The sequence below is a fragment of the Buceros rhinoceros genome, unplaced genomic scaffold (assembly GCF_000710305.1).
Source record: "Buceros rhinoceros silvestris isolate BGI_N320 unplaced genomic scaffold, ASM71030v1 scaffold2272, whole genome shotgun sequence".
NCBI classification, from domain to species: Eukaryota; Metazoa; Chordata; class Aves; order Bucerotiformes; family Bucerotidae; genus Buceros; species Buceros rhinoceros.
In genome coordinates, this window is record NW_010400532.1 from 66,918 (window position 1) to 81,279 (window position 14,362).

The window sequence follows — 14,362 nt, forward strand, 5'->3', positions numbered from 1 at the left end:
GTGATGGCTCAGATTTGTCCTTACAGCGTTGCTTTGAGCTCGTGATCCTCTGAATACGTTGCAGATAGGTGGGAAAACCTCACTTGCTCGTGTTTGCTGTGTTGGGTGAATCAAAGTTTCACTTTGAACTCTGCCTTACGTCCAGTCAGAAGGTAATATTTACAAGGAGTCAGTATTTACACTGTCACTTTCTGCCTGTTTAACCAGCGCAGCTACTATATTATGTCTTTTTCCTCATCTTTTTAGGCCGGAGGTTTTTTTTCCTTGCCCTTTTCCTTCGTTTTACCTTTTTAGGAGCCTCTGGTTTAGCCTTTTCCCAGAGCACGCTCCTTCCACGGTGGGTCAGTTTCTTCTAGTGCCATAATACCTTTAATTTTTGGTCAGTAGTTAAGTCGCAGGCTGCAGGGCTCGGGGAAGCTGGACACAGTGCTGCTGTTTTCTGCTGTCTGTTGCTTCCCCTGGCAGGCGGCTGGAGACCCAGCTGGGGGTGAGGCTTTGTCTCTTCAGTTCGGTTTTACGTCCTGCAGGTGAACAAACGCTGAGCCTGGCGACACTGGAGAGCTTGGGAGGTTCTGCTACAGCCGACAGACTGGAGGGGCTTATTCCTTTGTCTCTTGAACTTTGCCTTCGTGCATGTTCCTGTACTTTGGGAAAAAGTGGTTTGTGCATTCACAGTTAGATGAACACACAAAAGTCTTCCCTAATCTCCCTTCCCTCTTCTATCTGCAATATATTTCAAAGTGCTTATTATTAATTTATATAAGTGCTTAGTTTCCAGAGCTTTTTCTTAACAAGGAATAAACTAAAAGTCGTTCTAAATGCGTGGAGGTTGAATGTCCTCCTATACTGTAAACATCAGGCAGGGCAGAAACTCTATTTTTAATAATTGTCGTCACCAGTTTATTCCGCCTCAGTCCTTTGATACTACTCTTATCATCTGTTTTACACTTATTACTTGTATTTTCACCTGCTTTTTAAAACTACTTGTTCCTCGTTGTCAGATTGTGTATTGGAGTTGTTTGGGTGTTTCTGGTGGTTCTCAAGGCTTTGTAGTAGGTGTGAAACGCTGCACTGTAGCTCTCGGTGGATGGACAGGCTTCCAGAAGTCAGGTAATCAGGCAGCTGCATGATCAGTCCTCGAGGACTGCTGAATTTTGTCTTCCCCCCCAGCTCGTGCTTTATTTTTAGAATTTGGTTATATTAGAGACCCCGCTGCCTCAGCCTCCTATTCCCACTGCGCTCCTGGCCTGCTGGGTAACCTTCACACAGGCCGTTTTTTCTTTCTCTGCTCCAGTTTGGGGAACGCCGTTGAAGATACTGACTTTCTTTGTAGAATTCTTTTGAGTTCTAGCAGTGCGAAAAGCTGGATTTGAGACAAGTAATTGTGCACTATATGGATTTTCTAGCATTTCTCCAAGACAGCAGTGTTATATTAAAGGCAAGGAGTATCTTTCCTTGTGAGGTCCTAAGAGTCCTCTGTTTCGATGCGACTAGGAATGAAGTTCTGAAAGACAACGGGATTAAAACAGGGAGATAAATATAAAAATCTTTCTTTATGCACCCTGCTGCCACAGAAGGATGCCACCTGAATGTGTGTTAACCTGACAGCACTGGAGATACAGTGAATATACTCACTCCAAAGCCAGAAACAGGATTTTGTGTGTGTTTATATAGATGTATATATATAATGTGTTTCTGAAAAGGTCATTTTTTCTGCGGTGTCTGCAGCTTCTTTCAGCTTTGGAAACTGTCCAAACGTGAGTCCCTAAAGCTGTGATAGGTTTATTTACTGTGAGATTTTTTTCTGCAGTGCGAGCATACGGGTGATCACCCTGACCCCTGCCTGCGGGGATTCATTCACGAGTGGATCACACTGGCTGAGACCATGCATTTTTCACCTTGAGGAAATCAGCCTTTCCCACCCCGGTGCCCCTCTGACCAGTACCTTTTGGGATCTAGAAGTATGATTGTCCATCATTGAGGTGACAGACATAATACCCTCACGTTTATAACCAGTTTGCCTAGAAAAGGTGTGATGCAGGAACCTCTAAATTCTTGATGGAATCCTTGGATCTGGCAAATACGTAAGTGAACAGGAAGGCAAATACACATCATCCTTCTTGGCTTACGCTGGTAGTGTTTTCTTAGGAAAAATACAAGCCTACAGGAGTTTTGGAAAGGCAGAGGGGTTAGATCCTGCCCTGCCAAGTCCCTGGGATAACGTAAGTTCTTCGATCAGGTCAGGAGGGTTCTGGGATCTGTAGTGTGGCAGAGTGTGGTGCTAGATAAGGTGAGGTGCCGCGGCTGGAGAAGGTAATAAAGGCTTTCTAATGAGACCTCAATATATCACTTTGTTAAATCTGGGACATGAGAGAGGAGAAAACTATTTTTAAATGCAATTTATAGAAGTGTGTAGAGATTAGTGAATTATGAAGGTTTAAAGACAGATTTCGCTCTCCTTCGTGCAGGGTTTGTTTCTCACCCATTGCACACCATTTAGCCCAGTGCTGCCCTAGTCCTGACTGTGCCTTCTGCAAGAAAGAGATGCTGGAACTAGGAGTGTGTGGGGTTTCTTTTTCAGTTATTGTTGGTTGGGTGGGTGGTTTTTAAATCAGAAAACATCAGGCACGTTCCTGAGCATGTCAGTCCTGACCCAAGCCAACATGAATACTTCCAGCTCCTTAAGGAACTTCTCAGTTTGGTTAGACCAATGTCATTTTCAGATCGGTTTTATGTTGCAGACGTCTTTGGGAAAAAGAGCTCTGAATGCCTAAAGCCCAAATTTTAGGCTCTCAAGTGCAAGGGAAAGTTTTAGCAGGCAGGAAGTTGAAATTCTTCTTTTCTGTTGTGTTTTGGAGGACTTGGACAACTCAGTGGACATGGACTTGAGGTATTTCTTCACTGATTTACTCCAGCAGTTGGCTTCTAGTTCTAAGTCTTAAGTCATGGTGTTTCTGAAATGCTATGGAAAGCATTTGGGAGGGAAGTTTCCAGGTAGTGTGGGCGATACAGCCGTCGCTGTGTCCCATGCAGCACACCAAGCACTCCTCGGGCTGTCATAATATTTTGGTCAAAGCAGTTGTGCTCTGGCACTGCTCCAGTAACCTATATTTCACTCTCAGTTCACATCGCTTGTTGTCCTTGTTACTGCTGGGTGAATCCAGGATTTTTTCCCCTCGTTAAGCTTTTGGCAAGGTGTTAGAGTGTTGTGTGTGGTTCTTTCTCTCCCTCTTGGTTAGCGAGTCGTTTTTATTTTTCAGGCTAACTCCCAGCAGGAAGCTTGTCCCTGAGAATCTTTGGAAATGGGGGCAATCATTTAATTGGCACATTGGCTTCCATTCGGGTTTGCCAATTAAATGAGTTCAATTAAACCAGAATGGATACCGTAGTTTTGGCAGTGAGTATTAATTTATAGCGATCTTTTCATTTCCATTGGCGATGCTGTAGAACCGATTGTTTCTAGTTACATTTACTGTCGATTCAGGAGAAAAAAATTAATTTTTCTAAATTTCTGCTTTAAAATCTGTGTATATGCAGCATTTAGCAATGGAATGATGTAGAATTTGCTAAGGCTGGATCTGTACAGTTTGTTGTTTGCCATGATCACTGGTTTTAATGCACCCTGATTTTGCTTATCAATCTGTTTCGCAGTGAATCCGATGCGCATCGGTAAATCCAATGTGTTAAGTGAAGTGTTTGGGCCATGTATTTACACACCACCACTAGTACTTCTACTTTTATGGTCATAGGAGATAACAGCAATTAAAAAGATGGCTCTGGAGCGTAATGGCTAATTCTGAGTGCTCCCAGTAGCCCTGACAGCGTGATGCTGCTGCTCTGATGGTTGGTGCTGGTAATGCTGTTGGAACTAGTCCCGGTTATTCACCGTTGTAGTCTGAGGCAATATGAGATGAGCTCTGAAAACAGGATTAAAGTAGGACCTTCTGCCTCTTTTCCTCCCGCCCCATTCCAGAGATGATCTCTTTTTATGCGTGTTTGGTTGTCATAATATAAGAAACGCCACATTTGCGTGAAATGTCCTCATTTGGGAGATGGAACTTAGAATTTATTGATCTATCACTCACTTTTCCCTAGTTCTGGCTTCTTAAAAATGAGATGGAACATCTAGGAAAGGAGAAGAGTTTCTTGATTACAAGTGGTAGGTTTCGTTTGCTTTTTCTGTCAGGTAAGATTTAGATCCTCACCCTAGAAGGTCTGTGTCTCAGTTCATTTTCCTCAGCCAGCATAGGATCCATAGGGCCGCGGCAGGACCCGATCCCAGGAGGATGTGTGACCTCCCGTGAGTAGACACCCACATTGGTTTGCACCGTTTCGCACTGAAATCACTGCTGTCCTCTAAAACATGGGCGGGTTCATCGACTCCACGATTCCCACTTAGACTAGATGTGGGCTCCTGTGGGTTCAAAGGACACCAGGCTTCTCTGTCGCAGAAATCTGCTTCGGGAGGTTCCTGTCTGCGATTATTCCTTCCCACTTCCAGTGCTGCAGAGGATAGTTACTGTGAGAGAGTTTCTGGGATGAAGAGCTGGGAAGCGAATCACTGAGCTAATCTCATTTGAAACTAATCCCCCAAAAGACATTCAGCTTTCCTCATTCTTTTTAAATCCGAATTGTTTCAGGGACTTGTACTGGAGCCACTAAAGCAGTTGCAGCTGCAGTGAGAGGAAGCAGGAGAGAGTCGCCTGGGGATGAAGGATTGGGGTGGGAGTCTAAAAAATTGGCTTTCCCTCTTCAAGCCAGGGTGTTGTGAATCTGTGCCCTGGGGCTGACTGCTCCTGGTGCCCCTTCTGGTTCAGAGTATTTTAGGGTCTGTCTGTTCTTGATTTGCTCTGTGGCTTGTGCTGCAATCGAGTATTTTCCGCTTGGAAACATCTGAAGTTGCTCCTTGGTATGATTGCAGAGTCCAAGGTTTTAACTGGTGATTCTTGCTTTGTGGCACATTTTCCCTGTATTTGTACGTGGTGACCTAACTGGACTTGGTTTCTTAGTCTGGATGGATAGTCTGAGTTGCACGTGTGTGTAGGGATGTCTTCTTAAATTGGAAAAAGCCCTTCTGCATCTCTGGCAGCACACATCAAGCGTCCTGTCCTGATCTCACCTTGCCGACGTCAGGCTGTTTCTGCAGAGCAGTGTCACCTCTGCTCTCCAGCGTGTGTCATCTCTCCTAACCCAGTTGGGACAACTCCTTGCCGAGGTCTGTGAGCAGTCAGGAGGGCAGATTTCAGGAGCTCCTGCCCAGTTATGGTGACCCACAGCTGGCGGCCGGGTGTGTCATCCCAGGCCGAGCTTTCCCGGAGAGCTGCAGTGACCGGGCGCCTTTGTTCTGTTGGTCAGGGGTTTATGGACAGCTTATGGTAGAACTTGCGTGTTACAAGGCGACACATTCTTCACATTACTGTGTTGTTAGAAGGGTTTGGAAAATGAGCGTCTCGGATACCAGTTCTGTATTTTGTGCCATTGGAAACAGCTCCTTCTGTAAACAAAAAGCTGAGTCCAGGTTGGCTTTGCCTCACAGCTATAAATTCATGTTAACTCCACTGACTCAGATGCTGGGGTTAAATGGCAGGCTGCTGTTTTTAACACCTTCCCAATCCTCCTTCTTCTGCACTGGGAAAATTCTTCAGTTTCTAAGCCGATTTATACCTAAAGCATAACCTAACGGTGCTATTTCCATAATCACTGCGCATGGCCAGGACCTACCAGACTGGTATTGGCTTGTTTCAGGCTGAATTCCACTCTCTAGTTTTTTGTGTGCTGAGAAATTGCTTTCTACCGTAACAACCCAAAGCTCCACTTGTCCTTTTATAACTAAGCAGTGATCCCCTCCTCTCTCTATGAAACAATAGGTTGGAGAATTCATGCATCAAACAGGGTCTGGGATTTTTGGGGTCCCAACAGGGAACTGGAATCAAAGTATTGTGCTATTGGAGGCTCTATTTTCTGGGGCTTTTTTCTAAAATTTATTTTGTAGGCTGCACAGCAGAAGGACTCTCACCCTGGCTGCTTTTCCCACGCATATTGTATGTGGGATTTTTGTCCTTAAAGCAAGTACATTCCTTAGCCAGCCTGCTATTATGTGAGACTGTACTGTACCACTGCAGCTCCCTGGGCTGGGAGCTTTGGGAATGGTAATAAGGCGATGTCGCTGTGTCAAACCCGGACTCTAAGCTGCCAGGTAGTTATCATGCTAACGTCCTTGGCAGGTAGCCATTCATTTCTGCTTGGTGCACCTAAACCAAATGATAACTCAGAAAATACGAGGGTGGGACAGCTGAACTGGAAATAACCACCATCCTTTGGGTGCCGTGGGTTGATCTGCAGAGAGTCGGTGTGAGTCCATGCATCTCTGTAAGCCTCGCCTAGGAAATCTTGTCCTGCCGCGGAATTGACCTGCTCTATAGAGGTGAATTTTGGTCATGCTACAATAATACCGCTGAAGTAGGTAGCTACAGCTGCCCAGCTGCTTACGCTGCACCTCGGAATCCACTTACCCAATGAGTTGTTTTGCATGTGAGCTGGAGATGCTTTTACCCACGAGCTTTAGCTGAAAACAGGGAGATGAATAGTTAAGAATTTGTTCTTTGTTCATTCCAGGCTGATCCTTTAAACTGTGGTAAATGGATGCCCTGGACCAGCTCCTCTATAATGCTAAGTCTCAGGAATGAGAGGTTTCCCTTGATTTGCCAGCTCATGGCAATACTTAAAAGTTTCTTTTCTTTTTCTTATTTTTTCCTCCCTTTGGAGAGGAGAAGCTGGGAGTAGAAAAAACACATCCTGTGTGGTCTTCTGAAAGAGAAGAATTCTGTAACCAGGCCGTGCAATAAGCACCGGCTAGAACAATTCAGCATTGACAGGGAATGTGGAAAGTGGATACACGTTAAAGTGTCGTCTTTATTGAATGCAGATTTCTTAGACGTGGGATTAGGAACGTGCATAGCCAGTATTCAGGGTTTCCCCCCAGTAAACCAGCCCTACAGCTACCCTTTGGCTTGTCAGAAAGGATGCTGCCTTTCTCTTTGCAGCAGGAGAGGAGCTAAGTGATAGCTTCAATTTAAAAAAAAAAACCCAAAGTGTTACAGAATTTAAAAGATTCAATTGTTTCTCCGGCAAAACCTCTTTGTCCCTTTCTGCTGGATCTCAAAGTCATTTCGTTGCCCACAGTGGCTTGGATTGCTGTAATAGAGTATACTAGACCCTCCTGCTCTCACAGGTAAAATCCATCTGATGCCTCCCTCCTTTCTGAGTGAGGAGGCACAGCCACCTCGGGCAAACACAGACAGGTACACGGGCTCTGGGTATGGAACAGGAGCGTGTCCCTGGTTTGCAGCTTCCCGTGGCTCTGGGTGGTTATTGAACGTGCCGGTGCTGCGCTCTGCTGATCACATCGTGAACAGCATGGCTATTAATACCTACCGTGGACAACTGGGAAATGCAGAGCTGGAGGGGGGTGCTTATTTTTATTTTTTACTTCTTTGGTAAAGCTGCTGCAGAGGGGTTTGCTCAAGCTGAGATTGTCGCGCCTGGGTACCTAAACCAGATGCGATTGCTTCTTCATTTTAAATTTCTTCAGCAGCTCTGAAAAATGTAGCTGAAATATGTTCAAAAGTCACAAACACCAGCATGGAAGTACTTAGGAAACTCATTTTCCTCCACTAACCGAATCAGTGGCAGGTGGTAATAAGAAAAATTTGGCAAATACCTGCACCTCTGACATTTTTGGGTGAATATTGTATCGGTACCAATTACCGTATGCTTCGTCCATCCCTGCTTCCCTGAAGAGGGACCCAGTTACAGCCCAGGTATGTTTTAATCCTTTTAGCAATAGTGCTTGGACAAAAAAATGCTGCAGAATCGGGACCTTTCATCTGGAGTTACTTGTAGGTGACTTTCAGTTTAGTGAAAGCATTTTTCCTTTGCCTCATTGATTTATTTATTGTAGAGAACCAGGGGAGTTGTTATCACTCATGAAGTAAGAGCAGAGAGCACTGTGGTTCCCCGGAGTGTGTTTGTGGCTGTGGAGTATGAAGCTGAGATGAACCATATTTCCCGCTTTCATTGTGCTTCAGGCTGACTCTTGAGCAGAATTGGTAAAAGCAGGACGGTGCTAATGGAACCATCGTCTTTCATGGGGGATTTCTGGAGGACAGCTGCTTCTTCACGTTGCAAAGTGAGCTCAGGCCGAGCCAGCTTTTGTAGTTAGTTGGTACCCAAGACTTGGAACAGCTGTTGATGTCCTTGTCACAAACACCCGCTTCAGCTGTTGAACTGGGTAGACTGGCCGCTTCAGTTTGTCCTCTTGCTCTTTTGCTCACCTTGGAGTAATGACTTGTACTGAAACAACATTTCTGTTTCCTGCTGTTCTTCAGTGAAGAAGTAAAACTCCAACAAAGCTTCGGGGATCTGGAAAGCTCTGAGGGGTTTTGTGGTGGTGGTTTGTAGGTTTGATTTTTTTTTTCTCCCCTCCAAGAAAATCGAGGGGAAATGAAGATGATGTAAAGGAAAGACTGTCATGGAAACCAACTAGCATTTTGAATCCGCTCGGCTGTTTTTAGAAACAAGGCCATGTGCTGAAAGAATCCGGAGCAATCTGGTCCTCCAAACTGGTTTCGGTAAGAGGCTGATGGTAGGAAGATGCAGCGATGTCCCTGCCTGTCTAATAGTTACTCTTCTTGGTGTTAACCTTGGATTGAGGGTAAATTTCCGCCTTCAGAAATGCCACTGGAATTCAGTAGCCTGGGTATGTGCTGACCTGACCAGTCGTGTTGTATCTATTCTGGTATGTGGTACCTCCTCAGCGGGTTTATAGTAATACTGTGGAAAACCAGTTTACCAGTTATAGGATTGCTGAAGCTTGGTGGGATACACGGTTTCTTCTCTTCTTGTGGATCCCAGTGGCAGTCGGAGGAGAGCTGCGGGGTTTTGTGTTAGTTCCATGTTCCCCCAGCCGAAGATACCAAGGTGGTATCACACCAACTTCATTGCACCATGTTCACCGGACTGTTTTATCCAGTTTTGCCTGTATTTTCAGATCGTGTTACGCTTCTGGATGCGAAGGAGACAGGTTGGCATGTTTGCTGATAACACATTGAGACTTTTTAGGAGAAAATCCTTTCGTATTAGGCAGTGGAATCGTGAGATAAAAATAATTTATGACTCGGGTTTTGTGTGCTGGAGAGCACAAAGCTGAAGTATTCCAAATCACGTCTGTAAATCCAAAGAATGAAAATTTCAAGCTTAGATCCTTAAAGCAAGACACCCTGATCTGTGAGAGCTCTCAAACTCCCAGCAGGTTTAGCACTTGAAAATACCCCAAGTGATGTGATTGCTTCACGGGTCCTCCTGGTACCCACCGAGCATGTGGCTGTGGCGATACTGATATCAGGGTCACCTTTAGCAGGCTAAAGATGCTGATTGGATGCAGCGGTGACTGTAAGCTGTGAACTTGGACTAAACCGTTTGCATGGACAGATTTGCTGTGCAATCCCTGGGTTTCCATGGAAGAGCAATGCAGAGAAGACAGGGAAGTGAGAAGCAGCTGACTTCTGCTAATTTCCAGACGTAAATAATCCAAGTGTTCCAAAATGGTTTTTAAAATCACATTTCTGTGAGACAGAGCACAAAAGGTGACAGATCCCAGCTGGAGTGAGAGGAGGGTAATCTCAGGTGGCATTTCACATGCCAGGTTTGGATCACAACAGGTAAAAGCTGGCATGAGTAAAGCGTGCTTTTACCTGGCTGTGTGTCTTTGGTTTAAATGGAAAGCACTTCAGCTTGTTTTGGAATAATACGTCTAAAATTGCAGTAGGTTTCTTTTTTGCTTAACTATCTATTCACCAAGATTTTTCTGCTGTCAGCACCTCACACTAAAGATTTTAGCTTGCACAGGTTCACCAATCTGCCCTTTTTCCTCAGCTGTGAGACTAGTGAGAGATGGTGGCTCTGTGGCACAGTGCAGAGAGCTCAGATCTAATTGGAGAAGCAACAGAAGTTAATTACTGTATCACATCTCACTGTGGTCCCTTTAACTGGATACGCACTGTTGGGAATGGGAGAGGCAGGTATCTTCTTCCAGTACGGTTTGGAAGTAACTCGACTGGGAAGAAGGGGATGATACAACTTTTTCAGAGAGAGATGCTGGCATTTAGGTCTCCTGGAGGTGTGAGTTTTGCCTACGCTGCTTTGAGTCAGATCTAGGGTAGTCTCTACCCACTGCTGCAAACTGGCTTGAAGCCCACATTTTTCTGTCAGATTTGTTTATCCATTTTTATAGCCCACCAGCTTCTACTGCTGATGGAGAAATTATTTTTCTTCCTACAGAAATTCTGTTCCTTAGAAAATGAAGGCAAGCACATCCAGCTTTGCCTGAAAGCAGCTTATGGGAATGGCACATTTATTACTGTAATTAGTTATTTTCTTATGTAAAAGACCTGTAATGTTTATTAAATCGATTATCCTCTTAATGTTAAGATGCACAACGAGACTCTCAAGTGTCCTATTACATCCTAAAGCAATTGTGTATTTAGTAACAGTCAGGCAGCCAAGGGTAGGGTTATTTAAGGGTATGAATACCATCCTTGTTTTCAGAGCACTGCTTATGTTCAGGGCTGGGAAGGGTGCAGATGGGAGAGCGAGTGTCCTGCCTTCAAATTTATTCAGTGATGTTGAAAGAGGGGAGCTCGCTCGTCACAGCTTCGGCATCCCTTTTCCAAGGGCAGCACTGGAAATGACAGGGATTTCTCTGAGTGCAGAGAACACACTCTGATCCTGGATCCCTCGTACCGAGGGAGAAAGAGATACTCCTGCAGCACGGTTGTTTTAGTCCTAATCGAGTTGCTGAAGCAGGTGAACCGAACCCAAAGTGCCTGTTTCTTGTGGTGCCTGTAAAAGCAGCCTCGGGTAGGTACCGTGGTGGTAGCTGCGAGGTGAAACACTCCCTCCAGCTCCACTGCTGCCAGTTAACGAACAGAGGCTTGGTGAATGGTTTTGACTTATTTACTGCAGCTCTTTCTGATGTCGTGAAGCACAGGAGAACGTGACCTGTGTCAAGCTAAAATAAGTCCTTCAAGGAGGGGGGATAAGGAAGATTTGTTGGTCCATTGTTCATCCCGTAGCTTGAATTGTCACTGTCCGACTCTAAAGTTTTGGGAGTGAGGACCAAGTTGTTTTCTTATTTTATACAGCAGTGAACAACTCTGTTCTGTTATATATAACAGCTTTTGGACTGCTTATCTCTGGTCAGAGATCTTCTGGTGGACCAGCTTAGAAGCACTGGTGCTGATGCTGGAGCAGGGAAGTCATCTCTTTACTCCTGCCATTGCAAAATGGATTGGATGCGATCCTTCTTGGTTCCAGGCCTGTAAGAGAAGGAATACTGAGGTGCCTTTCTTCCTCTTGCTTCAGCACCCACTGTTTTGGACGTGATTCATGTTTTGTAGCATGTTGTAAAAGGCAGCAAAAAGCCCGTTTGACTGGTGTCACTGCTGCACTAATGAGCTACCCCGGCCAACATCAGGGACCATTGTTTTCTCCTTCTGCTCTGTGCAGTCTGTGCTGATCTTTCTGCTCCATCACTGCTCTCTTCATAAAAGCCTCACCTAAAGCCCCTCGTTCCTCTGCTGCTTAAGGCCTGGCAGAGCTCAGCGAGAGAAGAACATGCCCCAGCAGAGCTCACGGCCTGTGAGAAAGCAGTGGAGGAAGGAGGGGATGGAAAGCAGGACAATGCTGGAAATGAGGGAGTTTGGAGGTCTGGCCTCACTGAAGTAAATGAGTTCTGGTGATGGAGGAGTTTTAATATGTTCGTGCACTTACCCCAACAGCTTCAACCGTCTTTTGTAAAGCTCACCTCCCACTCAGCAGCAGCCCTGTCGTTACCTTGATTTTCCACTGTATGAGCTCTCCAGCTTCTTCCACTGCCTCTGCCTGGATCTGAGTGTTCAGACGTTTGGAAATTCAGCTACTCAGCGAGGAGTCAGTGTGGAGTTCAGGAATGTGTATTAGACTCCCACCCCCAAAAATCTCCTCTGTAGAAACCAGAAGCTGTCAGATTTTAAGTTCTTTGCTTTTTCTTTCTTCTTTCTTGCAGGCGAGAGGTGCAGATATCCCCGACATTCCGGGGGAGCTGCCGCTCCGGACCTGCGGCAGCACAGCCAGCATGAAAGTGAAGAACGTGAAAAAGTAAGAGCTGCGTTCTCTGGTTTTCCTGGCTTTGCTGGGCTTCTAGTTTGGACATCCTGAGTTTTAGCTATTGCACTGCAATACAGCCAGGGCATTCAGCAACAGTTGTTGATAGAATCTGTGTCAGAGCGACCAAAATCCACCTGAAACAAAATAAATTCTAGCTAATGTAGCTTAAAGCGGGGGATGTGAGAGGTTTTGTTGGCTCCTCTCCTGTTTCTGGCTGTAGAAGCAAAGCGTATTAGAGTTTTGAACCTCACTGTTGGTGTATTTGGAATTTTTTTATTTTTTTATTTCTTCCTGAAACTGATTGATTAAAAAAAAACCAAAACCCATATATATAAAAAACCTAAATAGAAGCCCAGGCAATGTATAAATGAGATCATTTTCCCTGTGTCCCTGTGCTCTGGGAAGCTAAACCAGGACAAGTGGGTGGCCTAGATATATATTTTTTTTTTATATGATATTTTTCTCTTTTCCTTTTTTTCACATTCTGCTGTGTGCCTCTTCATGTGAATGGGTTTAGCACAATTTTTCTCGACTCTGATCTCCTGGATTATTTTTTTTTTCTGAGAGCTTACATTATCCTTCTCTCTCTCTCATCCTCTCCCGGAGGATGTAAACCGACTTCTTATGCTCGCAGCTAAGGTTTCAAACCTCTAACCTGCAAAGGGGATCAAAGTAATCAATATTACTTGACTCTTTGCTGCCTTGAGGACCAGGACTGCCCCGTATCGATTGATCTGTGCGTTCAGATCGCCCCTGGAGTGCTCTGATGCTGTAAGGGAAACGGCGCTTTGTTCCAGTGCTGAGCAGCCAGATGCTGCATCTCGCTTCCCACTTATATTCCCGTGGGAAGAGCGAGTTAGATAATGACAATCTCATTGGCTCACCACCAGAAATATCTATAGGAGTCTAGAATAGCTTCCGCAGAAGCAGGAGCATGTTGCCGAGCCAGAGGATCTCCCCGTCAGCCCTCCCTGTAACTGGAGACACTTGGGAATAATTATGCCTCACTTTTGAATTTGAAAAAGGCAAAGGATAAATAGCGTTTGTTCTGCACCCTCAGATACCTCAACCCGGGACTGATGGGCTGTGATGCCTTTCACAGGTAACGTTCTCCTTTCCTACGTGTCTCGTGTAAGGCTGTTTATTTGCGCTGCAAAACTGCGTTTGTAAAGGTCGAGTGGCTTGTCCCCGCACCCCTTCCCAAAGATGTGGGCTTTGGTGTCGATGAAATGCCACATGCTTCGTCACGGCTGCGATTAAAGCCTCTTGGCAGTTCAGTTTTCCTTTCTCAGTTTCTTTCTCCACTGTTTTGGTGCATCACATCAAGAACTCCCGCTGTTCCCTTGGCTTTAGGATGAGAAAGTTGTTGCTGTTTTGTATCAATTACTGCATTTTGTAACCGTACGTGATGCTGAGCATTGTTTCTGTGGTTTGCGTCCATCTCACGGTGTGCTTTTGGTGTGCTTCAGGTTGTCCTTTACAAAGGGTCATTTCCCGAAGATGGCCGAATGTGCACATTTCCATTATGAAAACGTGGACTTTGGCAACATCCAGGTGAGTTTCCCGTTTCTCGGATGTCCCAAACTTCATGGTGTTCGGCTGACAACTGATCCATTGGGGAGGCGGCAGAGGGTCCTCCGTGGAGGTCTGTGGGGTCTGTTTTGGTGATAAGAAGTTAAAGCAATAGTCTCGTCGTTTGGAATCGCTGCCAAGTGCTGGGCTAGAATCTGACCTCAGTCATGTGGCCACTCTTTGAGCTTGGGGATGGTTTGATTTCCACTGGAATTGACTGGTGTCGCTGTTTCAAGACTGCATCAAATGTTCATCGCTGAGTCCTTGGTAGTAGCTGCATCCACATTTTTAGTTTATGCCTGTGTATCTTTAAACAGTTTTGTGAACGTGTTTATGTGATATAAATAATTCGCATTTATCTGTTCTCAGCTCCGCGTTGTGCATTGCTGTGTCAGCAGAGTACACGAAACTGCTAGTCAGCCTGAGCTGTGTTTCTAGAGTTGTGCAGGCTTCGCTCCTTTGCGATCCATCCATCAGAAATATCGGTAGAAGCACTTTTCATTGAGCCGTGCCGGGGAGGGCTGGGAACCGAGAATGGCTGCTGGCTGGTTCTGAACAGGGCACATCTTGTTCTGCACTTAGAGAT

General features: G+C 45.4%; 1 protein-coding gene across 1 annotated transcript in view; it reads left to right on the forward strand.

Moving 5' to 3' along the window:
- Positions 1-14,362, forward strand: part of LOC104489695 (rho GTPase-activating protein 32-like) — a gene marked incomplete at both ends in the record, with an annotated part of 65,453 nt that overhangs the window by 1,510 nt on the left and 49,581 nt on the right. The window contains 2 exons of the mRNA XM_010131889.1: positions 12,104-12,195; positions 13,674-13,758. Of these exons, the coding sequence (XP_010130191.1) occupies positions 12,104-12,195; positions 13,674-13,758 (177 nt within the window). The remainder of the gene's footprint in view (positions 1-12,103; positions 12,196-13,673; positions 13,759-14,362) is intronic.